Raw genomic sequence first — 27,978 nt, forward strand, 5'->3', positions numbered from 1 at the left:
TGTAACAGCAGCGGTGTTATCGAGTCAAAAGTATGCTATCGGCCGCAAGTATGTTTAGCGTTGAGTTTTGGATTTTGTTAACTGCTAAAACAAGAACGACACTCGTGTCTAACCGAGACGCAAAAAAATCCCATAAATTTGACGACAAACACGTTTAAGAGTTTATCCGCGAAAATAGACACTTACTTGGAGATTCACGTTATATATTGATGTCTAGAACCCGTCTGAAGATGTCGCCACGAACTCTCCCGACGCAAAGTCGCCTAACTGTCGACACAGCAATTGTGCTCGACAGGCTGCGTTGTCTCGCGGTTGAAGGGCGATCAGCAGAGCGACGAGTCGAGCGTCCAACCTCATCAAGTTCCCTCTCGAAATGGCGTTGAGCTCTGCTTCTGAGCCGCCTTATAACTCCCCCCCCCTAGGATCCAATCCTTTGTCTTTCAGGATATTTGCATTCCATTGTTAATTTTGAAAGGCACAATCCGCATGTATATTAACATAAAGAAGGGTAATGTGCCCATTGTGCTTCATGCATGAATATGTAAGTGCATCTCAGTGTGTAAATGTGCGCTTATTTTGAATAAATGGGATTAGCGCTGGAAAAACACGTTCCCCATGCCCTCCATTGTCCTCGATTTAAAGTGAATGCAGCCCCGTGGCGTTGCCAAAAATCGTCGAATTTCGGGAGTGAGCACGTACAGACGCGTAGTGACCACACTTGCAATACAATCACTCAAACATCAGTAACCAAAATCCGATCTGGTACATGGTCTCCGCTTGGTCTGGTTTGTATCCGTCATCACTCCGGAGACAAACAGCGAGGCATGGTTTGGCCAGCCACCACCTCGTTTGCTTAGGGAGGTTTGTGACGCGCTAGGTACAAAGAAAGTTCGCACCTCCCCATACCATCCACAAACAGATGGTATGGTGGAACGATTCAACCGTACCCTTTCGGCTATGCTTTGTCACACGGTCAGTGAAAAGCAAACCGACTGGGACCTGCACATACCAGGCGTCTTGGCGGCATACCGCATGGTTCCGCACACGTCCACGGGATACTCACCATTTTTTTTTATGTATGGCCGTGAAAATGTTCCACCCATCGATGTGCAACTGGGTAAGCCGAGTAAACAACAGTCCCGCTCCCTGCCTGACCACGTGCGTGACTCGCTTGAACGAGTAACGGAGGCGCGAGAGGCTGCCCGGTGTGCGACGGCCCGTGCTCAGGCACGTGACCCCCCAGGCACCCCCTTGGGGCCCCCAGCCCTCGTACGGGCCGACACAGTAGTGACCGTTCTATGTCACTACACGTGCAAGCGAACTGCTCGTATGTACGTATGTAATATGCATCTATGGACATGCGAACCGGTGGTCGGATATGCGAATTGGGGGGTGCAGGATTATGATCGGATTAAAATGATTAGAATATCACTATGGTAGTGTAGTGGTGGTATTGACGTGCGCCGACTGTGACAGTGATGGATCACGGGGCGGCGCGGGGTGCGGGGTTGGGCACGCGTTGTGGGCGTGGTGTGGACGCGCGCGCCGGGAGTGACAGATGACGAGGCGGCGCGGAGTGAGTGGTGAGGCACGATGAGATGTGGGAAAAGAGGATCGTAGCCAGCGCCCGGCGATTGGTCGAATAAGTGGGTGCTCGCAGCGACGTCCGCAGGTGGGGTATAAAGGGGGACGCGCGAGAGCACTCGGGGAGAGTTACCCAGTTGAAGACCCGAAGACGGAGCTGAAGACTTAGTCAGTGGCGTTAGTCGCCGAGTAGCTAAGTGGATGTTGGTCATCCGAGTAGCTCAGTGGCGTTAGTCGCCGAGTAGCTAAGTGGATGTTGGTCATCCGAGTAGCCCAGTGGCGTTAGTCGCCAAGTAGCTAAGTGGGTGTTTGTCACCCGAGTACTAAGTGGATGTTGGTCATCCGAGTAGCCCAGTGGCGTTAGTCGCCGAGTAGCTAAGTGGATGTTGGTCATCCGAGTAGCTCAGTGGGCGTTAGTCGCCAAGTAGCTAAGTGGGTGTTCGTCACCCGAGTACTAAGTGGATGTTGGTCATCCGAGTAGCTCAGTGGGCGTTAGTCGCCAAGTAGCTAAGTGGGTGTTTGTCACCCGAGATACAAAGTAGGTGTTAGTCACCTGTAACCAAGTTTGATAAAATAAAGAGTGTGTTACCCGTGAAGTCGTCTCCCGCCGAGTTACTACATTACAACTGGCGTCAGAAGTAAACCTGTCTTCAAGAAGTATGGACACAAGGAAGACTACCCGTACCCACGAGCGAGGTCGGGATGACGACGGCGTACCGGGGACACCGACCTCGGGAGTAGAGGACGAGGAGTTGCCGCCGATGCAGCACTTCGCGGTGATGGCCGACGCTCCGCTTGCCTCCGACACCGGCCTCCAGGACGCGCACGCCCGGTTGGCGGAGTTGCTACTCGCCGCCGCCGCTGTCTTGGCCGACATCTCCGTTCCGGCGAGCGGAAAAAACGGCTGCGGGGGTCGTGGAGGAAGCGACGGTGGAGGATTCCCGCCAAAGGGCGCTTCGCGCCAAAAGTCTGGAAGTTGCCGCCGTTTTTGGGGGGCCGCCACCGATTGGCGGGAAAGACGGACGCCACGTGGCCGGACACCTCCGCGCAGCGCAGCCCACGTCATCGGCGCGCGCCGGAGCCCTCCATTTTGCGCCTGACAACCGAGCCGACATTTTACACAACTCCAGCGGAGCGCGGGAAAATCTCTCCGACGTCGACGACGATCGGGTCCTCCAGCAAAGATTGCCCGCGCTGTCGGCGTTCAAGGCGGATGGGGGCGACTGGGGAGCCTTCCAACGAAGGTTCCTCGCTCATCAGGAGATGTCGGGGTGGTCCGACACCACTGCCCTGCGTGCGTTGCCAGCGATGCTTGACGACGACGCGCTTGCAGCCTTCACATCTGCTGCAAGGTCGTCCCGCTCTACGATCCAGGCCGCACTACACCTGATGGCGAAGGTGTTCGGGCCGCCCTCCACGTGCCGCCACCAGTTCTACGATCGGCGGAAGGTGGCTGGGGAAACGACGCTAGCCTACCGCACGGCACTGCTCGCCTTGGCGGACGCGGCTTTTCCCCGCATGGATAAGGAGGGGAAGGACGCCATGGTGACGGAGCAGCTGCTGGTGTTGGCCCACGAGTTGGGGGTCCCCATCAACGTGGCAGACGAGATGGAGATCTGCTCCCTGGCGATCGCCACGAGCATTCACGCGTACGAGGTCCTCAAACGCAAGCCGGGGGTCGTCTGCAAATGGCCGGGGAATGCGGCACTGGCCGCCACGATTGCCGAACCTCAGCCAGCTGCGGTGCAGGAGCGGGGCTTCGCTGCATCGTGTCCGGGGGAGTGGAGAACGGGAGGTCGTTCGCCCACACGTTCGCCCCGCAAGCTGGAGCAACCGAAACCTACGACGTCCGTCGTCTGCTACAACTGCGGCCTTCGGGGTCACGTCGCAGCCGGGTGCCGGGCCCCGCGTCCGCGCGCCGCAGGACCACGTCGGGACGACGACCAGGGCCACAAGTCATCCCAACAAAACCCGGTGCCTCGGGCTTGACGGCTGCTGACCGTCGAGAGCCTGAACCCCGGGGCACGCACGAGTCCTCGATGCCTGGCCGATGTCTTCCTGAACCGCCGGCACCACCGGACGTTCAACCGCGTCTGGTGCCGTACGACGGACCGGCAAGGCGGACTCGGGCTAGGTCTCAACAATTTTCATGAGGACGGTTTTTTTGTGCTCTACACCGAGCTCGCCCGGTGTTCCCCTCTGCCGGGGTAATGTCCCGTTGTAGGGACGCTCGGAAGAAAAGGGGACACTGCACGAGTCGAAAGAAAAAAAAAAAATTTTCCATTTATTTTTTTTGTATACACATTGCTATTGTCACTCGCCGGTTTGTATATATTGTTCTATTGTCGCGGTGGCATTGGTTGAGGGTTGCGGATGGTGGTGTTCGCGTCGTGTTGTGTTGTTAGCTTAGTTGTTGTTCTTGTTGTTGTGTTGTGTTACAGGGCACACAGGGAGGGTTTGTATATTTTTGTAGCAGCCGGGGCGGCTGCGAGCTATGTGGTAGGGGGTGATGTAGTGGTGGTATTGACGTGCGCCGACTGTGACAGTGATGGATCACGGGGCGGCGCGGGGTGCGGGGTTGGGCACGCGTTGTGGGCGTGGTGTGGACGCGCGCGCCGGGAGTGACAGATGACGAGGCGGCGCGGAGTGAGTGGTGAGGCACGATGAGATGTGGGAAAAGAGGATCGTAGCCAGCGCCCGGCGATTGGTCGAATAAGTGGGTGCTCGCAGCGACGTCCGCAGGTGGGGTATAAAGGGGGACGCGCGAGAGCACTCGGGGAGAGTTACCCAGTTGAAGACCCGAAGACGGAGCTGAAGACTTAGTCAGTGGCGTTAGTCGCCGAGTAGCTAAGTGGATGTTGGTCATCCGAGTAGCTCAGTGGCGTTAGTCGCCGAGTAGCTAAGTGGATGTTGGTCATCCGAGTAGCCCAGTGGCGTTAGTCGCCAAGTAGCTAAGTGGGTGTTTGTCACCCGAGTACTAAGTGGATGTTGGTCATCCGAGTAGCCCAGTGGCGTTAGTCGCCGAGTAGCTAAGTGGATGTTGGTCATCCGAGTAGCTCAGTGGGCGTTAGTCGCCAAGTAGCTAAGTGGGTGTTTGTCACCCGAGATACAAAGTAGGTGTTAGTCACCTGTAACCAAGTTTGATAAAATAAAGAGTGTGTTACCCGTGAAGTCGTCTCCCGCCGAGTTACTACATTACAGTAGTATTAGAATTACACTGAGCTAGAATGTATGTTATATGTAGATGCACATCGGGAGTCGTAAATGCGGCCTGGGTGGTGCCAGATTTAGAATCGCATCAAAATTATTAAAATCGCACCATGATTCTTATTCAAGCCGCCCACTGCTGGTAGAATGTTCCATCTCAATGGCACCGAATAGCACTATACAGTATTGATATTGGGCGTGGAGCCTTCAAGCGCTACCTTGCGCATTTTGACCTGGTTCTCGACGCCCGTCCCTCGCCCATGGTAGAATATTCTGCATTTCGGGGCGTCAAGAGTTCGCACCACAGCCTTGAAGGATTAGGCAGGTCCCTGGCTTCTTTTGAAGAATTTGATCAGGCTCCAGGCACCGGTTCCTCGCACGTGGCGGATCCTTGAGGCACCCCGGGCCTCAGGGGCTCGGAAACTGTGGGCGCCACAACACATTTCCTTTAGAGTACGGTTTCCGTTGCCGAGTGCCCCACCACGTTGGACACACCAGACTTGGGCTGTACAGGACATGGGGATGAGCTGTCTGGGTGGGGACGGACATAACTACATGCGTACACACTGCGGCCATTTCACCTCTATGACTTCTACCTGTCGCCGCCGTGGGCGGAGCAACTTGGTGGACCTACCCGGTGTCACCTTTGGGCAATACAACCTGTCTACGACCGCCCATGGATGCACGTGTTCCCGCCGCCCCGTGTTCTTTTAATTAGCGGCTTGCTAATCGTTTCACAACGTTCTGGTCCCGAAACCCGAAGTATACTGGGGATCACCTGTACTCTATAACATGTAAACTGATAACACTTTGAACAATAACACTGAACATTAAACGACTTTATTTTTATTTTTATAATAGATAAACGGAGGTACGGTATGAGAATGTCATTAGAAGCATTTTAATCGCTCATATGTATATAAAGTATACGTTCAATCGAATCGGGGGACGAATATGCGAACTGTGGGGGTTTGCAGGGTTAGAATCGCATTAAAATTATTCTAGAAACAATATGTTCGTATGCGCATTTTACTGTGCTTGAATATATGTTATGTGCAAATGCGAATCGTTAGTCATAAATGCGAGGCAGGGTTTAAAATGTGCATGTTTAATCCAGTATTAACGTTAATCCAGTGTTAGCATTATATTTAAGGGCAATATTGTTAATATCAATTCGTCTGGACATGGCACGTGCCTTGTTCGTCTCGATCAACCAAAACTAGTACAATGTCAGTCATAAAGGTGTGTGAGTTCATTCATAAGCAGTATTCGCTGATCCCCGATGACACAGACCTACACACAAACAAAGTACTCTTTATTAAATTATTATCAGCTCAGACATCATCATCTCAATCATTTCCAAAGACGTGTGGGGTCCCGCAAGAGCAGGGCCTGGCAACAAATATCTGAGCAGCGGATGCAGCAGAATCAGAAGTAGCTGCGTCGCCCTCGAAATGTGATGTTGCTGCTGCTGTATTTGCTTCTGCGTCGATTAAGATTGACGCTCTTGATCGTCGCATTTGATCAACTCTGACATTGTAAACTCTCACATGTTAAACTCTAACATAGTGAAATATAATATTATAGCCTATGAACTACAACCTATCCATTGTTACGCTTTAAAATACGATTAACTGTTATAGTGCAGAACCACATAATTGGAGGTATGGGATTATAATCGCATACTAATCATTAGAATCGCACTGAGCTAATTAGAAGCACACTGTGGTTGTACGTATGGTAAGTTAATATGCCAACCGGGGGCAGGATATGCAGGTTTAGAATCGAATTACAATTATTCGAATCCCAATAGTCGTGTTAAAATCACACTGTCCACTGTTGGATGAATGTGTGGTATCAATGGAATTGGTTAGCTATTTTCAGAATATACACACATTTAAATAGTATAACAATCACACATTATAACATTTATACAATACACATTATTTCAAAAACGTATACACTATGAGATCTCTTTTACCAGTGGCAAAATATAATGGTAGGTTTTTACCCTTTTAACTGGTACAAAACTGACACCTTTATTCAAGGCATCATGTTTGCAATGACCACAACACAAGTAGTCAATAAAGCAAACAAAAAGAAGCAACTCTGATAAGGATAATAATATGCACTGTCCTTGAAGTTGATTGGCCCACACCCGAGACGGCTTTCTTTAGAGCCTAGTCCCCATTGGTGTAGGGCCAGATGACACCAGAAGGCGTACAACTCAAAAACAGTGCAATATCAGAGTATTGAGAGTTCGGGGTAAACATTTACACTATGAGATCTCTTTTACCAGTGGCAAAATATAATGGTAGGTTTTTACCCTTTTAACTGGTACAAAACTGACACCTTTATTCAAGGCATCATGTTTGCAATGACCACAACACAAGTAGTCAATAAAGCAAACAAAAAGAAGCAACTCTGATAAGGATAATAATATGCACTGTCCTTGAAGTTGATTGGCCCACACCCGAGACGGCTTTCTTTAGAGCCTAGTCCCCATTGGTGTAGGGCCAGATGACACCAGAAGGCGTACAACTCAAAAACAGTGCAATATCAGAGTATTGAGAGTTCGGGGTAAACATTTACACTATGAGATCTCTTTTACCAGTGGCAAAATATAATGGTAGGTTTTTACCCTTTTAACTGGTACAAAACTGACACCTACCATTATATTTTGCCACTGGTAAAAGAGATCTCATAGTGTAAATGTTTACCCCGAACTCTCAATACTCTGATATTGCACTGTTTTTGAGTTGTACGCCTTCTGGTGTCATCTGGCCCTACACCAATGGGGACTAGGCTCTAAAGAAAGCCGTCTCGGGTGTGGGCCAATCAACTTCAAGGACAGTGCATATTATTATCCTTATCAGAGTTGCTTCTTTTTGTTTGCTTTATTGACTACTTGTGTTGTGGTCATTGCAAACATGATGCCTTGAATAAAGGTGTCAGTTTTGTACCAGTTAAAAGGGTAAAAACCTACCATTATATTTTGCCACTGGTAAAAGAGATCTCATAGTGTAAATGTTTACCCCGAACTCTCAATACTCTGATATTGCACTGTTTTTGAGTTGTACGCCTTCTGGTGTCATCTGGCCCTACACCAATGGGGACTAGGCTCTAAAGAAAGCCGTCTCGGGTGTGGGCCAATCAACTTCAAGGACAGTGCATATTATTATCCTTATCAGAGTTGCTTCTTTTTGTTTGCTTTATTGACTACTTGTGTTGTGGTCATTGCAAACATGATGCCTTGAATAAAGGTGTCAGTTTTGTACCAGTTAAAAGGGTAAAAACCTACCATTCAAAAACGTATTTAAACATTGCTATTCATTTTTTTAAAACTGAGAATGTCGTTGTCCATGTGGGGAGATGGAGCGCAGTGGATCGTATCGTCTAAGCTGCTTTTCGGAATCCGTGTGATAACCCAGTCACATCGCCTAACTCCAGTGACAGCACCTTACCCAAACTACATCTCCCCAACAAGGCAGCCTTACCGATGCTGTGTATTATGTTTATGGGATAAAAGAGGTGTGTATTTTCCCATACGCCTTGCCCAAAAAGACTGATTGTCCGCTAAACAGCTAGCCAGTAAACCACCATTGGTGATAGTGTTGTTTGAGAGCAGCTATTAAAGTCGCTTTGGCAAACGAGGTGGTCGCTGGCCAAACCATGCCTCGTGTTTGTCTCCGGAGTGATGACGGATACAAACCAGACCAAGCGGGGACCATGTACCAGATCTGATTTTGGTTACTGATGTTAGAGTGATTGTGTTGCAAGTGTGGTCACTACGTGTCTGTACGTGCTCACTCACGAAGCTCAGCGGTTTTTGTCAACGCCACGGGGCTGCATTCACTTTAAATCGAGGACAATCAACTCTTCAAACTCATCAGAGAACACACACGGGCGAGAAGCCATTCCTTTGCCCTGTGTGTGGGAAGACATTTGCACAGTCATCCCATCTTCAGAGTCATCAGAGAACACACACGGGCGAGAAGCCATTCCTGTGCCCTGTGTGCGGGAAGACATTTGCACAATCGACAACTCTTCAAACTCATCAGAGAACGCACACGGGCGAGAAGCTATTCCTGTGCCCTGTGTGTGGGGAGGCATTTGCACAATCGACAACTCTTCAAACTCATCAGAGAACGCACACGGGCGAGAAGCCATTCCTGTGCCCTGTGTTTGGGAAGACATTTGCACAATCGACAACTCTTCAAACTCATCAGAGAACGCACACGGGCGAGAAGTAATTCCTGTGCTCTGTGTGTGTGGAGGCATTTGCACGGTCATCAAACATGAGCAGGCATCAGAAGGTCCACAATGATAGGAAACTGAAATCAAAAGCTGAAATTCAAGGTGCTGCAATGAGTCCTGAAGAAGTTTCCACCTTCGATCCCATGCAGTTGGATCCTGAGAGATGGCTGGATGTAATGGAGTGGCTCGAGGGTCAAACAGAGAGCTCCGGGTGACTAAAAAAAGATTATGTCATGTTGTTATACCAATTAAGCCGTACCGAATACTTTTGTGTGTCATTTTGATCATTTTAGTGTTACAGTTTTTGTGAGAGTTTAATGACGTGCCCAGTGGTGGTTTGTAATGTTATCGGATTACTTGCCGAAGTGGTGTGATGAGCACTGGTTGTGAGAGGGTTCAATTGTAGTCGTTAGGTGTTCCTGTTGAGCTAAAGTTGGAATGCGTCTGTAGTTAGATCTTTACTCAACATTTTAAACTTTTTTTTTTCAAGTATAAAGTTTTTTTTGGTTGGTAATACTCGACTTTAGATTGTCGATGTCAGGATGTACATTGACGCGTTCGTTGGATATATGGCCTTGACTTCAACATAGACGCACAGGTGAACAAACGTGATAAACTAATAAGGAAATAATGGGGAATGATACTTTAACGCTTTGGTATTCCTGGAACGGAAATGGTTTGCATTGTACTGGAAATGTGTGAACATAGGACATAATACTTATTCGGTAAGAGTTTTAACGTAAAAATTAATGCAGATTAATAAAAACGTATTTTAACAAGTTTTTGTCCGTTTATTTATTTTACAATGTTCATAGCAAAAACGTGTTTTAAGCGAGTATCAGGTGGAGGATCTTCGTCACACAAATCTGACCTTAACCGGCAGCATCTTGGCTGTCTCTCCATTAACATGTGTCCCTGGAGGGGAAAGGTCCCCATTATAAATCTATTCGCAGCGTTACGGTCCCTAATCATCAAGTATGACATGTGAACTGTAACACTATCAACGATAACAAAAATAATTAAAATGCAATAACCTATTAACTAGTTTCATCATTTATAACACCAAACACAGAGGTACGGTATTATTAGTTTTGAGCAACATAAATGGAGGTTCGTGATTATAATCGCATAATAATAATTATAATTGTGTAATAAAAGACTTGACCACGATCTCTGGCTCAGTGTCCTTTATTTGGTCCGTACTGCATTCCCACACGGCTGTCTCTCTTATACTCTCAGTGCTGGTTCCGAAGTCACTCCAGTCACCATCAGCAGCCCCGCTGCTGTTCTTTGTCGCTCTTGCAGCCCCACAGCAGCTCCGCTGCTGTTACTCACTCTCAGCCCCCTTGGCTGTAATCGCTGCTGCTCTTCTCGCTCCTGCTTACTCCGCAGCGCTCTGACAGACTCGTGCTGTCTCTCTCTCTTGTGTCGCTCCTGCGACTCTCTGCAGCCACACCGCTGCCTCTAACACACAGCCTTCCTGGCTGTACTCTTCTCTCTCTTCGTCGCTCCTGCGACTCTCTGCAGCCACACCGCTGCCTCTAACACACAGCCTTCCTGGCTGTACTCTGGGGTCGGCTCCCGCTCGCCGGCGGTGCCCCCCTCCTCTCATTCGCCCTCGTGGCCTCACCCTTTTCCATTCACAACCCGACTGACTTCTCTTTCCGGTTTACCCGCTTAAGGACCCCAACCTTTCACCCACGTCACCTGGCTCCGCCTCCTCGTGACGTCACATCCGGAAGGTCGCTTACGCCCGCATTACACCACCCTCCCCCATAGAAAAAACCCAGCCGACCTCGGCTGAACAATACCAAAGCGTAATGCGGTGAACCGACCTTCCCCCTTAAAGGACACTAAGCATGTAATATAACAACAAGAACAACAACAGCACAAAGCACAACAACGCACATCCGCATGTCGTACACGACAGCCACCCGGCCCCAGGATAGTGGAGATGATGTAATTCCGGGCCGCTTAAGAAAACCCCAATAATTACCCAAATAACCGCGATGGACGCCCCAGTATTTACATTTTAACAGCAATATTATTTACACGTGAAAACAACAACAACAAAAAAATTTCTGCTCTTACCCACCAGCAGTCCTCCCTTGAGGACCAGCACAGACCTCAGACGTACACAGCATGTACCCACAGTCACTCTCAACAACCCAACAACCCCTAATCGCACACCCTCGCGTGGAGAGAGCCACGCTCCCCAGCGGTAACGTTTAATTTGCCGTAACCCTCACCGTGGTCGTCAACCCACGGCAACATCCATTTACCATACTCTCAGCTAGTGCCATTTCGGGGATGAGCAGCACTCGGCCATGCTCCTCCCTTACTATCCCATCAGCGATGGACACACACCAGCCTTGCCAAAAATAATGACGTTGCAACGTCAACAAAGTCTTCTGCACCCCTAAATGCAATAGTGTGTCACAATGGAGAGTTCTCATCAACTCGAATCGCGAGGACGTTGGTAGCACCACACGCCAGCTTTCCTGGAACCCTTCTCGCCACATAAGCAGACCATCTCGGAGAGCGGTTCGCGGCCCCACAGCCGTACTCGGACTCCCATTGTCCCTCATAGACCGCTTCTGCATGGACAACAACAACTCATCCATCATTTGTTCCCGAATCCAGACAGACCGCGGCAGATTCAAAACCCCGTCAGTCGGTCCCGGTTCCATCGGAGTATCCGACTTCTCGACGGCCAACGTAAGCGGCTGAGGGGGGTTTAGAATCGGCGAACACCTATGCGTCCCCGATGCACATTTACAAGGGGCGCGCCCTGGTAATCTGGAAAGTGCGTCAGCGTTCGCATGGCGCACTCCCTTCCGATGTTGAATTTGGAAGGAAAATGCCTGTTGCGTGTCCAACCAACGTGCCCACTGTCCCGATGGCTGGTCCATTTTAAGTGCATATTGCAAGGCCGCATGATCCGTACCCACAATAAAAGAACGACCGTAAAGGTACGGTCGAAATTGCCGTAGGAAAAACCAACCGCCAAAAGTTCTCTACGAGTGACACAGTAGCGTGTTTCCGCAGGCGACAAGACTCGGCTACCATACGCCACGACGCGCTCTACGCCCCCTTTAGACTGTGATAATACCGCCCCATTATCTGTGTCACTCGCGTCCGTATCAAGAATGAAAGGGCGATCAAAATCGGGATAATCCAATGTCGGGGCCGTAGCCAATAGATCACGCAGACTCCGAAAGGCCGCCTCTTCCGGCTGTCCCCAAACAAATTTCCGTCCTTTACCCGTAAGGAGATGCAAGGGCCTCGCAATCGTCGCAAAACCCGGCACAAATCTTCGGTAATACGAGGCAAATCCCAAAAACCGCCGAACATCCCCCCACGGTGGCCGGAGTCGGCCAATCCCGGACGCACGCCGTCTTTTCCGGATCCGTGGACACCCCCTCAGCACTCACAATGTGCCCCAGATAACGGACGGACCGTTGCAGTAGGTGGCATTTCTTTGGTTTAAATTTTAAATTTGCAGAGCGCATCCTCGTGAACACTGTCTCCAGCCGTGTTAAATGTTCCTCAAATGTGCGGCTGAAGACAATGATATCGTCCAAATATATAAGACACGTCTGCCACTGCAACCCCGTCAACGAGCTCCATCAATCTTTGAAATGCGCTTCATAGCCAAGGGAAGATCAATCCCTCGGCAAGGCCAGATATCAACGACCCCCCCTACGGGGTAATGTTCTCTTATAGAGACAATAACGCCCTAACCCAAAACCCGTGAGCCCCCGGCACACCAGGTTCAGTCTGCCTCCGCACAACTGAACCATGACTCCCCGAGCCATATGAGCACACGGCCCATTAGTTTAAGACATACCACGGAGGTCTCGCCTCCGGGCTGTCAGGTCAGCCATCAGCCATAGGCCGACGTGACCATTACTCGTGCATCACCCAATCAACAATGGCAGGCATAACAGATGGAATATTTGCCCCACCGAGGTTTTTCCCGCGCGCTCAAAATGGCGGCCCCCTTCGCCCAGCGCGTTCGCGCAATATCTCGCGCGCACTCAAAATGGCGGCTCTTTCCGCAAAGCGCATCGACGCCATACCCCGCGTGTGCGCAAAATGGCGGCCCAACGTGCGAACACGTGGCCAGTTTTCTCCATTCGTGCACCCCAGCTTCCCTTTGCTGGGGGTCACAAATTGCTTCCCCCGTCTTATTGTAACAATCCCAACAACGACAGACGCACAGCCCCAGCTTGCTGCGCGCAGCAGTCATATCGGGGAATTTTTAACCAATATTTTACCAACCACATTGGTTACACAACCCAACTCGCAAAGCAACTCGTGGCTGCATGCGACCAACCGAATACGCGACGCAACTTGGCGCCAATTACGGTCCCATTAGCATTAACCTTTGAGACACCCACAACGGCGTCATCACGCACCCTCAAAGCGCGCTCTCTCTCTCACAAAGCGCCGTTACCCATAATATACACAAAATCGCGTGTACATAACATCCATACGACCAAATAATAGGGTCCCCCTCGAATTTGTTACCAATTTCCAAACAGGTACGCACAATTAATAACATCCCAATCCCAATAGTCAATCAATGCATCGCACCCCATAACCGTACAGAACGGTGTAACAGCACATACAGTCAGCATATCGCGATCACACGCGCACATTTAAGCACAATAGCAAACCGATCTGCAGGTAACCAACACACCATTAATCCAGTCGTAACATTGCAGCAACAACACAAATATTCTCTCTCTTGCAACAACCACATCGCACATAGCACCTCGCAGCACAATACACCAAAAAAAATATATATATTTTTCAATTAAGCCCATCGCACAAGGTAACCCACGAGATGATACAGCGCAAGATACCCGACGCTCCCGAGTTAATAATTAACTTCGCCATCAATATAACAACTCCACACCGCAGCGCACACACACAATTTAACACTCAGCAAGCACAGCATACTCTCCGTCCATTCTCAACACACGTACACACTTTAATTGACACCGAGCAACAAGCAGATAGCGCGTTCATCGTTATTACACACACATACCCACAGTCCGAACCGCGCTCCGCACAATCGAGTCATGAGAGAAAACAAAATCGCCCCCACCCGGCCCTCGAAAGATGGGTGAGGTGTGTGTAAAGGCCGGTTGCGTATCGTTACGACCCGCCCGGGGCTGCAGCAAGAAGAGGACGGCAGGGCGGCAACTTGAGTCGTCTCGCAGAACTCGTTCGGCGACTTGACTGCTCCGTTGTCACGCACCCGAGCCAGGACGGGAGAGCTCCCGCCCCAGCAGCTGTAGCGTCGTCGTCCTCTCCTCGCAGCTCCCCCTCGCAAAACAGCAGCTCACAGCAGGCTGCTCTCCCCGCGGCACCTCCAGATGGCAGCGCAAGGCTGCCTCTCCGCCGCGATGTTGAAGATGGCGGCGTCTCCCCGCCGCGGTGAAGACAAGATGGCGGCTTCCCGCCGTTTCTCCCCTGCCACGCCCAAGATGGCGTCTTCGTGCCGCGTGGCAGATGGCGCTGGCAGCGCAGGCAAGGCGTCGGCCTGCAGACCACCATCGGCTCTCCCCACTGCCGTCGTCGGCGTGGTGAGCTCACACGGTTTCGCCAGCACGATTTTCCAGGTCTCCAGCTGCGCCATCTGTCTCAATCGTAAGTCGGATGATGTAGCAGATGATGGCACAGGAATATTCTTTCTTCCGAGCCGTCTTGACAAGCCGTTTCACTTCTGACACCAGTGTAATAAAAGACTTGACCACGATCTCTGGCTCAGTGTCCTTTATTTGGTCCGTACTGCATTCCCACACGGCTGTCTCTCTTATACTCTCAGTGCTGGTTCCGAAGTCACTCCAGTCACCATCAGCAGCCCCGCTGCTGTTCTTTGTCGCTCTTGCAGCCCCACAGCAGCTCCGCTGCTGTTACTCACTCTCAGCCCCCTTGGCTGTAATCGCTGCTGCTCTTCTCGCTCCTGCTTACTCCGCAGCGCTCTGACAGACTCGTGCTGTCTCTCTCTCTTGTGTCGCTCCTGCGACTCTCTGCAGCCACACCGCTGCCTCTAACACACAGCCTTCCTGGCTGTACTCTTCTCTCTCTTCGTCGCTCCTGCGACTCTCTGCAGCCACACCGCTGCCTCTAACACACAGCCTTCCTGGCTGTACTCTGGGGTCGGCTCCCGCTCGCCGGCGGTGCCCCCCTCCTCTCATTCGCCCTCGTGGCCTCACCCTTTTCCATTCACAACCCGACTGACTTCTCTTTCCGGTTTACCCGCTTAAGGACCCCAACCTTTCACCCACGTCACCTGGCTCCGCCTCCTCGTGACGTCACATCCGGAAGGTCGCTTACGCCCGCATTACAATTGCACTGTGATAATGTTAGAATCACACTGTGGTCATATGCATGTTAAGTGAATGCGAACCGGGGGTAGGATATGCAAGATTTGAATCTCATTACAATTATTAAAATCCCACTGTAGTCGTATTAGAATCAAACTGTCCACTGTTGTATGAATGTCATGTTAATTGAATCGAATAGCTATATACGGTATGTAAACAGATAAAGTGTATAACAATCACATATTATAACGGTTTAACACGTAGGCTTTCGCGACCAATGTCATTCATAATCAACGATTTTTGGGTTTAGATCGCGTTATTTATAAATGTGTCGTAACCCTCCACCACCCGACACGGCCAATCAGTAAAAATGTGTCACGTTGACAAAAGACAAATAGTTCACTGCTTTAGCCCACCGGTGTGTTGAAGCCACAACATTTACAATTTGAGTACGACGTTTCGCTGGTAATTGCATCCAGCATCATCCAGCATCATCGGGCAATTCACCATTCTGGCGAATTGCCCGATGATGCTGGATGCAATTACCAGCGAAACGTCGTACTCAAATTGTAAATGTTGTGGCTTCAACACACCGGTGGGCTAAAGCAGTGAACTATTTGTCTTTTGTCAACGTGACACATTTTTACTGATTGGCCGTGTCGGGTGGTGGAGGGTTACGACACATTTATAAATAACGCGATCTAAACCCAAAAATCGTTGATTATGGACATATTATAACATAATTGCATTTCATATGATTTGAAAAACATACGTTCATTTAAAAAAAAACTGAGAATTTCGTGGACCTTGTGGGGAGATGGAGTATGAAATAGTTGAGCAGCTTAGGCACCCTCTCCGTGTTCCACGACCAGTGCTTGTAGTAATGGTGGTGGCTGTGGTCAGATATCTGGAAGTCTGCGTACACAAACGTGACGCGTTAGACAGAAAGCCTATGTAAACCGCGTTGCCTCTCAGTCCGTGACATCTGAAGCACTGTAGAATATATATCGCTGTACTGTTGCGCACGGGTACTGGCAGATAAAGTCCCCCCCGACTGACGCACAAACGTTGTGACGACATATATAATACACGCAGTGCCTCTACCCTGCTCGCTACCAAGTCCCTACGCGACCGCCAGCTATGTTCTTGCGCGTTCAGTGTTTTTTTTACCCAAAGATGACCCTCACTTCCGCACGCACCACTATCCACCATAAGCGCACACTGGCACACTTACAGATGCAGCGGTTTGTTATTTTTGATTTAATTCGTAACGCACCATCCATATGCGCTCCACCATCCACCATGCCCTTGCATTGCAAAGACACAGCTCCGGTGTGCGTGAGCGTGTGCGCCAGCCACAGTGACATTGGTCAGCAATGGCACCGTTCCGGTCGCACACAGGTTGGCCCCTGCATCCTCCGCCTGTATGTACACAAACAGATCCGCTATGGGGCCACCTGTTTTTTTACTTCGAAAATGTGATTTGTCGGTGTTATGCCGTCCATGGAGACGTGATCAACGTCAATATATCTAAATGGTAATAAGCCGGATGAAGCGAAACGTAACCATTGTACCCATCAAACAGTGAGCTCGGTTGCCCCATGGGGGTATTGAGCCATGGGCGGAACTCCCGAAACTGTAGGGGGCGCTACGCAACTGGCCGTGGTCCCGGCAGGTGAAGCTGGCAGCTCAGTCCGCGAAGACTCAGCGTATAGCGAGCCCTGCCTACTCGTAAGGTAAAGTTGTTTGGAGACTCCACTAATCGCAGCACGCAGCACCCATTTTTTACATAAATAAACGTAATATTACCGTAACTACCATTCGCACACTTGCATACACACCACACTCACACAGCGCAGGGTCTGCGCCCACAGTGCACTGCACCACTGCGGCGCAGACCTTGGCAGACCTATGCTTTTGCTGACAGGCGGCTGTTTTATTTATTTATTTTTATCGAATCAAAGTGAGCTTTCGCTCTCTTCCGGCTGTTTAATTTTCATCGAATCAGAGTGAGCTGTCAGGGCGAAGGCTGGGACAATGGGGAACTGTTTGCGCCGAAGTCGAAATGGGAAGTCCTTCGTGTCCAATTCGCGGCGGATATGGTTTTTCTCAAGCAGCGAGTCCAAGACCAAGTGTGGGTACTCGGAAAGCTGCGGGAGGTCGTCAAAGTCCGACAGAGCCATCCCACCTGCCGTGAGGAACTCGTGGAGGCTGTGAAGGGTCTTGCACTTTACCATTTCTTTTATTTTCTTTGATGCTGCTAATCCAGCATAATGCACGGGTATAAGTAGTACTAATCACATACCTGCATATCCCATATCCCCTCCCTTTGATGCTGCTAATCCTGCATAATGCACGGGCATAAGTAGTACTAATCACATACCTGCATTTTCCATAAATATGCTAACTTGCTCTTGATATGCAAATTCTTTTGTCAAGGCGCCCTTTCCCCCCCTTCCAACCCAGCTTATCTATATGCTCCAAGCACGTGTGCTGTTTCATTCAGACGCTGTCGCCTCGACAGACCTGGTTTTCACCTGAGGACGGCGGCTTGCGTTGTGGCCGAAACGTCGTGAGAATTATTTTATTATGTTTAATTTTTTTTATTGTATAACTTCTCTTGTACGTGACTTTAGCGAAAGAACCAAGAAGATTTAGCATATCTTCTTTGTTGGTCAGCTGGCGGTACTGGTACTCGTAATCGCGAGCCAATTCGTCATAGAATTTATCCCAGAGAGCCTTGGTATCTGCTGGCATGGAATACAGCAGAATGGTAGCGAAGAGTTGAAGAAGCTGGTACGGCATCTGAAAGAGCGAGGCTTCTTCCAGACACGCAACCCATTCGCGATCGCTCTCAAGGTATCCTGCTCGCATGGCTGCTTCCAGCGGTTTGTTTTGTTTAATTTTATTCGTAACGCACCATTCATATGCGCTCCACCATCCACCATGCCCTTGCATCGCAAAGACACAGCTCCGGTGTGCGTCAGCGTGTGCGCCATCCACAGTGACATTGGTCAGAAAATGCACCGTTCCGATCGCACACAGGTTAGCCCCTGCATCTTCCGTCTGTATGTACACACACAGACAGATCCGTTATGGGGCCACCTATTTTTTTCTTATATTAAAATGTATTTTGTTGGTGTTTTGACGTTTACGTATTCCCATTGTGGGTGTTTTACGCATGCATCAGATTTTTGGGTTCCTCACATATGGTATCAGAGGTGTGGGTCACTCCATTTCTCAATCGAACAATAACGGGGATCGTTTGAGTTATGACAGCTTGCAGATAGAAACATTGCATGATCGTATACTAATAATGACAGAATTTGTACCCCAGTGGAGGGCATCCCCCACCCGGCGCTTCTTACCGGTACTGTGATACTTATAAATCCAGACCTCTCCTCCTACTGAACCGTTCACAATACCCTGTGGTAGTACCATAATCATCTCAATAAAGCGATCACTTTCCAATGCCCATTTTGATCCTGGGAGTTACCCGGGTGGTTTTACACTGGACTCATTGTTTTAGCATGTCGCAAATTCCGATATGGCTTGTGCAACGGCCAGAGAGTAACAGCGGTGGGGTCCGGGCTGCAACCTTTTTAGACAGTTTATTACATTTCAAAGTGCATGGGATTGACACTCCAAAACATGATAAATGTACAGCAACGCCAACTGCATCCGTGGCAAAAATGATACGCGGACACATGCTGCATATTACGCAACACATGCCCTTACCAGCAGCAGCATGCACAACATCTGAATTACACAACCGAAGTAGACAGCAAGCCGTCCACGGAGACGTGATCAACGTCAATACATAATAATGGTAATAAGCCGGATAAACCGAAAAGTACCCATTGTACCCATCAAACAGTCAGCTGGGTTGCCCCATGGGGGTATTGACCCATGGGCGAAACTGTAGGGGGCGCTACGCAACTGGCCGTGGTCCCGGCAGGTGAAGCTGCCAGCTCAGTCCGCTAAGACTCACTGTATAGCGACCCCTGCCTACTCGTCAGGTAAAGTTGTTTGGGGACTCCACTAATCGCAGCACGCAGCACCCATTTTTTACATAAATATACATAATATTAGCGTAACTACCATTCGCACACTTGCATACACACCACACTCACACAGCGCAGGGTCTGCGCCCACAGTGCACTGCAGCACTGCGGCGCAGACCTTGGCAGACCTATGCTATCACACAGCGCTTACCTTCTGTGTGCTTCTGCTTGTTTGGAAATGGACGACTGACTGACTGACGCGTGCTGCCGCCACAAAGCAAGCAGCCCACTTTGAGGCAATTAAATGTAAGGGATAATGAATTAGTCCAATGAGATTGAAGGCAACACCGACATAATTTCTCGAGCGCTGGTTTGATATGTAGGGCGGGGAACTGTGCAGGGCCACTTTGCACACACTTGTTTCGGCCCAATGAAAGATTAAGCACAGTGGTTTCAAGGGAATGGGCGCAATATTGATGGAGCTGCGTACGAAAGAGTAGTCAGTTTTGTCCACTGCATGGGCCGTCGAAGCGAACCCCACCAATAATGAACAGATTTTATTGAAAGTTCTGGAATTGAAAATGTATGTGGCTATCTGATTAGTGGAGGGTTCTTGGTTGCAGCCGCGGACGTTCTTCGTTGGGGAGATATCGCCACCAAAACGCAGTGTTCGGCGGGTGCAACAGCAACACTGTACCTACAGTAGATTTTGCGTTGCGACCATCACTGTGAATATGGTGTTGCGTGAAAGTAGGTGCAATTGTTGACCGAAGAGACTCTGTTGTGCGGCAGGTTTATTTATTTATATTTGTCGAATGAAAGTGAGCTGTGGCTTTTTGCCGGCTGTTTTATTAATTTTTATCGACGAATCAGAGCTAGCTGTTTGGGCGGGTCCGTAAATAAATTAACGTCCAGATACGCACGCAGACGACCAAACCAGCGTAGTTGTTTAAGATAACTCTTTCGAACTCGGCTCTACACACGACTGAAACACGAAGGGGTACGACCCCTTCCACCCGATAGCCTACGGGAGTGACAGCCTCGTTTCTATCGCAGCCTGCACACTCCGGGCTCTGCCACCCACGGGTCCCTTAGCCCGGCGTTAAGGGAAGACTGGACGACCCGTCCCAGCCAGGGTACTGGAGCTCACCTCTGGTCCGCTACAACCCGGCTCTGGCTAGAGCTGGGGGAGGGTCCCAGAGTGTCTGAGCTCACCTCGGGTCCGCTACAACCCGGCTCTAACAAGAGCCTCAGTTGAGGGTCCCCGGGTGCTGTTCCAGTCTTCAGGTCTTCGGATGTCCTCAGGCTTGAGTTGGTGAACACTGCCCGGTCCGTCCAGAGGGCCGGCCTTTTATCCCCAGGTCGGGATCACCCCTTCCCTCCTGACCCCCCCCCCCCCGTCCCAGAACCTTCTGAAAGATCTTAATGGGCCTTAGGGACGAGTGGGGGGTCAGGGGTGTTAGTCTCCGGTCACGGTGGGGGGCCGGGGGTTTAACCTTTGGTCGACCCCTACGCACCTCACTCTCTCTCGCCTGCTCCCTGTTGACCAGTGCCCGTGGTGGCAGGTCAGCTTACAGCGCCTTGTTATGGCGCTTACGCACAACTTCGTGACGAACGCTGCACGTTCCGTCGCTTTCATGCAGGGGGCGCTGCAAACCTACGTGCCCCCTGCATGAACGACGGAGGGGCAGGGACAGACGTTCGATCGCGTTGGAATCTATCTGCAGACGGCGGTCTTATCGCACGGCCAGCTCTGTGTCGCCTCATCTCGATCCCGCGATCCCAAACAGGTGAAAGTCCGCATCAAACTGAACTCCCAGCAAGGCGATCTACTTCACGACGAGAGAAAATTCACACGAAATATCGTTTTCAATGAATAAGCTTTTAATGAAGTACATTTATGTAATTCAAAACATAATGCAATTCAAAGTTGTTTCATTTTCAAACTTCAAAACGGAGCATCGGGAGCTTGCGTGGATGCGTCGCTCGTGTGCAATTTTTTTCGTCACTTTACAATCAGCAAGGACCATTTCTCGTCCTAATTCGACAAAATGTATGTCAACACATAATACAAAATTATAATTCGTGTTGTAGAGAATGTTCCTCCTTTTCGTGTAACTTTTAATTGGTATGCCTTGTAACTGATTAATGATCCGAGCGTGCTCACTATTTAAAAGACAATGAGTTGCTCCAGAGGCAGACGCTTCCTGAAAACACAAAAGTACCCTTTGACCTGTATCACAAAAACAATGAGTCTCACCCGAGTGATCTGTACAGGTTACTTGCAAAACACAAACTTTGTCCTAACATCACTTATTCAATGTTTGACCCTTATAGACAAAATGTTACATGTGCGCACACCATCAGACAAGTAATCATTCTAAATTATTGACAATCATTTTAACTAATACTATTGCGCCATTCAAAACGAATGCTGGTGTCTGGGTCAAAATTGAGCAAATTAGAAACATTACCTATAAACTTCACAACCAAGGTGCCACATCAACCATCGCCCTCTACTGACGGGCTCTTGTCTACATGCAGGCCGGTGCAGGGCCACCACCTTGTGCCACACAGGGGCAGCTGCTACTTGGGGGTGCTCTTCGAGTGTTTGAAACGAGATACGATACAAAACTCCGAGTTGCCGAGGCGATTAAGTAAGCACCATATAAATGCAATTTATAACAGTGAATGCTTGGGAGCTTATTGGCTCTCGCTCCTAGTTAGAAATCTACCCAACACACAGGCCCACAAAGACTGGCCGCTCTTACCCTGCAGGTTGAACCTAGGAACCGAGTGTTCAACTTCACATTCTTGTCATTAAAGGCCGGTGACAAAGGTGCATCTATTGGAGCGACATCGTCTCAAGCTTACACATCTACCGGGTCTCCATTTGACTTTGTATTGTCTCGGAGGAAGTCCACCCACACCTCCACTTCCACAAACTGCTGGGAGTTGCCTCGCTCTGCCTCAGTCAGAATTCTCCTCCTGCTTCACGTTGCCTCCATCGATGTGAAGGTCCGATTTTGGAATTGAATCTTCATCTTCACATTTTACCTTCACTTCTTCAATCTTCACCATCACTTCTTCACTCTTCACCATCACTTCTTCAATCTTCACCATCACTTCTTCACTATTCACCATCACTTCTTCACATTTCACCTTCACCTCCTCATATTTCACCTCGATACCTTTAAAAGTGTTCGAGCTCGGATTTTCTTCCGGTTCTTGTTTCATGAGGGATGGGCTCATTGCAGCACTTTGACTTTCACAAGCTGATTTCAGACTCCACTCCTGGTGGATCTTCTGATGCTTGTGAGTTCTCTGGTGTTTTTGAAGATGTGGTGACTGTACAAACGCCTTCCCACACACACTGCACTTGAATGGTTTCTCTCCCGTATGTGTTCTCTGGTGTACATGAAGATTTGATGACTGTGCAAAATCCTTCTCACACACACCGCACTTGAAGGGTTTCTTTCCCGTGTGTGTTCTCTGGTGTACATGAAAATTTGATGACTGTGCAAAATCCTTCTCACACACACCGCACTTGAAGGGTTTCTCTCCCGTGTGGGTTCTCTGGTGTTCTACAAGAGTAGATGACTGTGCAAACGCCTTCCCACACACACTGCACTTGAAGGGTTTCTCTCCTGTGTGAGTTCTCTGGTGCCGTGTCAAATTTCCAGGATTATTCGTGCTGTATGCACACCAGTCGCATTGCCGCCTTTTTGCACCGAGCTGCGCTGAGTGCCTTTGCTCCATCAGACCAAATCTGCAGAGGAAGCGGCAGCTGCAGACAGAAAAAAAAGAAAATCCACACCTTGTACACGTCAGTATCGAGGCACAGCGGAATGCATATATACACAGTCACACGTGACTTACACACCAATACGTATTCATAGATTCATGATATAGTTGTAAAAGTGTCCCAAATTCATCACACGGGCTGTTATGGCACACAATGAGAGGGCAAATGGTTATAAACATGCCTGGAAGCCCTCGTATCTTCAAAATGAATGTTAACCCAAAACTCCGAGCACACAATTTTGGGTGTCTGACTTTAAAAGGAATATTTATGAAAGCTAAATTCAGCTGACATAGAAAAGGATGTTGAAAATAATACTATTTGTGTTATGCACAAATGCATAAATTAATGTTCAATCGCAACTAAGAGGTGTAAAGCCAGGCACAGATGTCCTTGATTGCTGTGATGAACAGTTCCGACTTCAGCTGCACGTGTGCTGTGATAACTTCCTGACTCCATTCTTACAAAGAGTTCCAGAGGAAAACAAAAAAACTATTGTTTTTATATAACCCCCGTGCTCAATAGAGTTAATTGACTTTACTGCAAATACAAACTTGACACTGTCACACACTCAGAGGCGGAGCCAGGATTTTCAGGTAGAGGGGGCAACCCCTCCAGCAATGAAAAATCGTAGGAGTTGTTATTAAGTAAGGACTTGTCCCTTGATTTTTATTTCACGCGTGTGATCGGCATCGCGCTCGCTGAAGTCGTGTACTGGATATGCAACTGCGCACAATTCTGCAAGTTGATTGTAACAGCTTTGCCGTTACTTATTGCCAATTATGGACATGGACTGTTGTCCTATCATCTCATAGAGTCCCTAGCACGTAATAATATTCCACACGGTGGCAGTGGGGGTCGCAAAATGCTGATTCATCTATATATATATAAAAAGGAAATTTGTGAATGTGACTGTTCTAAATGTTTAGCATACTTCCCGACATACAACAAACTTGAAATTTGTCACGTGGGTAGTTTCCAAACTGTACACAATGCAAAAAGTATAAAAATAGGCTTTTATATATTTTGGGGGGGGGCGCAATTATGGATATCTATATATAAAAGGGAAATTTGTGAATGTGTGTCTGTTCGAAATGTTCAGCATACTTCCCGACATGCAACAAAATTGAAATTTGGCATGTGGGTAGCTTCCAGACTGGACACAATGCAAAAAGTATAAAAATAGACTTTTGTATTTTGGGGGGGGGGGGGGCGCAATAATGCATATATTTTGCACGCAAGTGAGCGGTGATGTCATATCGGTGATGTCACCCACATGCGGCAGCGTTACGCAGTGTACCTGCTAACGTCACGCATCCCCCCCCCAACACTCCGCGTAGGCCGTGTTTTAATCCAAGATAAGAATCCAAGTCCCGGGCGAAGCCGGGTAGTAAAGCTAGTCTATATATAAAAGGGAAATGTGTGGATATGTGTTTGTGACTGTTCGAAATGTTTAGCATACTTCCCAAAATGCAACACACTTGAAATTTGTCATGTGGGTAGGTTCCATACTGTACACAATGAAAAAAGTATAAAAATAGACGTTTGTATTTTGGGGGGGGGGGGGGGGGGGGAAATGACCATGAAGTGTGTGGCGTCAACCCGCAACACACCTGAGTTAAGCGCTCTGCAATGCTTACCCCTACCATATGGCTCTTCGTGCGCCGTACTTCTCGAGCTGTTAACAGCGTGCTGGGAGATTTTAGGTGGCGCGTCGCTCCTGGACGATGAAGTCATTCGCTTCTCGGAGTTTCAATACATATCCGTGTGAAGAACAGGTACAACTGCTATCTTAAATATGAAGCAGAAATTACATCTGTTTGTTTGTGTGAAGCACCAAAAACTCTCCAACGCTGAGCTCTAGCATCATTAAATTTGCACAACTTATGCTGTCTGGAATGTCTAAGTGAACGTGACTATTTTCAGCTTGCCACGTCATTCCCTTCCCGAGTTGCAAAATCGACCTTACGTCGAAGTGGGTTAAGGTTGAATTTCCTGCAGTGAAAAACATCCGATTTAGTTAAACTGATTTGTTTAGGCTTTTTTCTTTCTTGCAAGCATACATTTTTTTCAGGATTTTACAATGAAATAAAAGGGAATATGAAATTAATCCAAGACAAGAATCCAAGTCCCGGGCGAAGCCACGTAGTGAAGCATGTTACTAATAAACCCCAATGATCCCATCGAAATTAGTGATTTCGATCGGACCATTGGGGGGGCACGTGCCACTCCACCCCCACTTCCTCCACCACTGTCACGCACTGGCATAGTTCACAGGTGGTGGTGTGTCCAGACCCACGCCTGGCCACAATCACCTGCTCAGTATTAATGCTTCCTCACTCCACCAAGTAAATAATTGAGGATCAATCAACACAGCCGAGGCTGCGTGTCTCTCTCTCTGTGGTCATGGGGATTTCCCTCCGGATCCCCCGGTTTACCCGCCACGCGTCCAGAGTGAACACCGCCACGCGTCCAGAGTGAACACCGCCACGCATCCAGAGTGAACACCGCCACGCGTCCAGAGTGAACACCGCCACGCGTCCAGAGTGAACACCGCCACGCGTCCAGAGTGAACACCGCCACGCGTCCAGAGTGAACACCGCCACGCGTCCAGAGTGAACACCGCCACGCGTCCAGAGTGAACACCGCCACGCGTCCAGAGTGAACACCGCCACGCGTCCAGAGTGAACACCGCCACGCGTCCAGAGTGAACACCGCCACGCGTCCAGAGTGAACACCGCCACGCGTCCAGAGTGAACACCGCCACGCGTCCAGAGTGAACACCGCCACGCGTCCAGAGTGAACACCGCCACGCGTCGAAAGTGAACACCGCCACGCGTCTAGAGTGAACACCGCCACGCGTCTAGAGTGAACACCGCCACGCGTCTAGAGTGACCACCGCAACGCTGTTGACAAGCCCCACCTTGTTGTTATTGTTGTTGTGGGCAGGTCGCTTCTGAAAACAAGAGCGGTACAGCAGCTGAAGCGGGCGTGGCCTGGTAAAAAATGAAAAAAAACTGTGAATATTTAAAATAAAACAAAGTTACAAAGTAGCGAGCCAGGTGAAGAGAAATTAAAACGTAAGCAAGATACTCTTTGGTTCTTTCAGTAAAGTAATGTATAAAAAAATAATAATAGCATACGACGTTTCGATTGCAACACAAGCAATCATCATTAGGTACAAATGAAAGAGGAAAAAAACCTAGTAAACTCATAAATGTATTGCAATACAACACCGAGAGTCGGCTAACATAACAGTCAACACCCCACCTGGTTGATTACGTTCTTCCAAAGATTTATCAATTTGAGAGAGATGAAACACCGACACGGAGACACATGAACAGAGAGAGATGACACACACACATAGACACACCGAGAGAGACACACACACATAGACACACAGAGAGAGATGACACAGAGACACACAGAGAGAGATGACAGAGAGACAGAGAGAGACACACATAGGCACACAGAGAAACAATGCTTCTGTGTCGAGGTCTTAAATAGAGAGGGGGGGGGGGTAGAGAGAGAGGGGGGGGTAGAGAAATTAGCATGTCAATGCAAGGCCGTAGCCATGGAGTCAACATTGGGGGGGGATCAAATCATACAGGGGGTCAAGGGTCCCCCACTAGAAAAATATCTATATTTGAAAACTCATTTCCTGCCATTTCCTCCCTAAAATATTTTTAAAAATTCACTAACACATGGGATGGAATTTTTTTTATTTGATACAATAATGTGTAATAGTATATTGTATTACATTGCTGTGTTTTTTTATTAACCTTTTCTTGTTTCATAGTATGTAATGGCAGAGATTAGGGATTCATAAAGTACAACGCAATCACATAAACATAAATCTATGCATTGTTATATGAAGACAAGTCCAGATTTCGTGGCCAAGGTTTAGCAAATTGTTGTTTTTATTAACATAGCATCGCAACTATTACTTTTAAAGAAGATTTTTATAGCAATAAATTGGAGGGGCATATTTGATTATAAGAATTATTATAATATATAATAATTATTCTAACATATTATAATTATGGCCTTGTGTCAATGAGATATTTGGAGGTTTGGTGACTGCAGTAGAGGACACAGAGAGAGCACACTTAATCAAACAAACTTCGTAAAATTTGGAAATGTAATGCAATGCAACACAGAGAGTCGGTCAACACACAATGAACGCATAGCCTGGGAGATTACGTTCTTCCACAGATTGCTAAACTAAGCGAGAGAATTGAAGCAAACGCGATCAGGCGAGGGCAGGAGGCAAGGCCCCGCGTTGTAAAGTTCCAACCTGGACATCGCTTCCATGCTCGCTGCTACTCAATTGACATCCCTACGAGAGTGAGGCTCTACCTCGGTAAACAACAACAACCACAATCACCACCACAACCACCACCACTACAACCACCACTACAACCACCACAACAACCACCACAACAACCACCACAACAACCACCACCACAACCACCACCACAACCACCACAACCACCACCACTACCACCACCACTACCACCACTACCACCACCACCACATCCACCATCACCACAACCATCACCACAACCACCACCACAACCGCGATGAGAATTTCTCACCTCGGATTTCAGTTCACGCGCGGAGATGCAACAGCCACGCGGCAGCAGGCCGTGACGTCACTTCTTGGGTACAAAACACTCCCCTTCCGCAATGAGCGGGTCTTAACTTGAATAAATTATGTTAATGAGTCCAGCCCATACGAGTTCAAGTTCAAGTTCATTTATTAGGTATAGCCCTGTGAGCC

General features: G+C 48.9%; 1 protein-coding gene and 1 long non-coding RNA gene across 2 annotated transcripts in view; one reads left to right on the forward strand and one right to left on the reverse strand.

Moving 5' to 3' along the window:
• LOC144737818 (uncharacterized) overlaps window positions 1–27,978 on the forward strand; it is a 50,141-nt gene that overhangs the window by 15,572 nt on the left and 6,591 nt on the right. Inside the window, exon 3 of the mRNA XM_078620692.1 lies at window positions 8,653–9,033. Coding sequence (XP_078476818.1) covers window positions 8,653–9,033 — 381 coding nt within the window. The remainder of the gene's footprint in view (window positions 1–8,652; window positions 9,034–27,978) is intronic.
• LOC144737855 (uncharacterized) lies at window positions 21,260–27,870 on the reverse strand. Its single transcript, XR_013589087.1, has 3 exons — window positions 27,794–27,870; window positions 26,119–26,191; window positions 21,260–23,180 (listed from the first exon to the last, which is right to left on the reverse strand). It is a non-coding gene; the product is annotated as an uncharacterized LOC144737855 (long non-coding RNA).

The sequence above is a fragment of the Lampetra planeri genome, chromosome 74, assembly GCF_965212315.1.
Source record: "Lampetra planeri chromosome 74, kcLamPlan1.2.h2, whole genome shotgun sequence".
Classification (NCBI taxonomy): domain Eukaryota; kingdom Metazoa; phylum Chordata; class Hyperoartia; order Petromyzontiformes; family Petromyzontidae; genus Lampetra; species Lampetra planeri.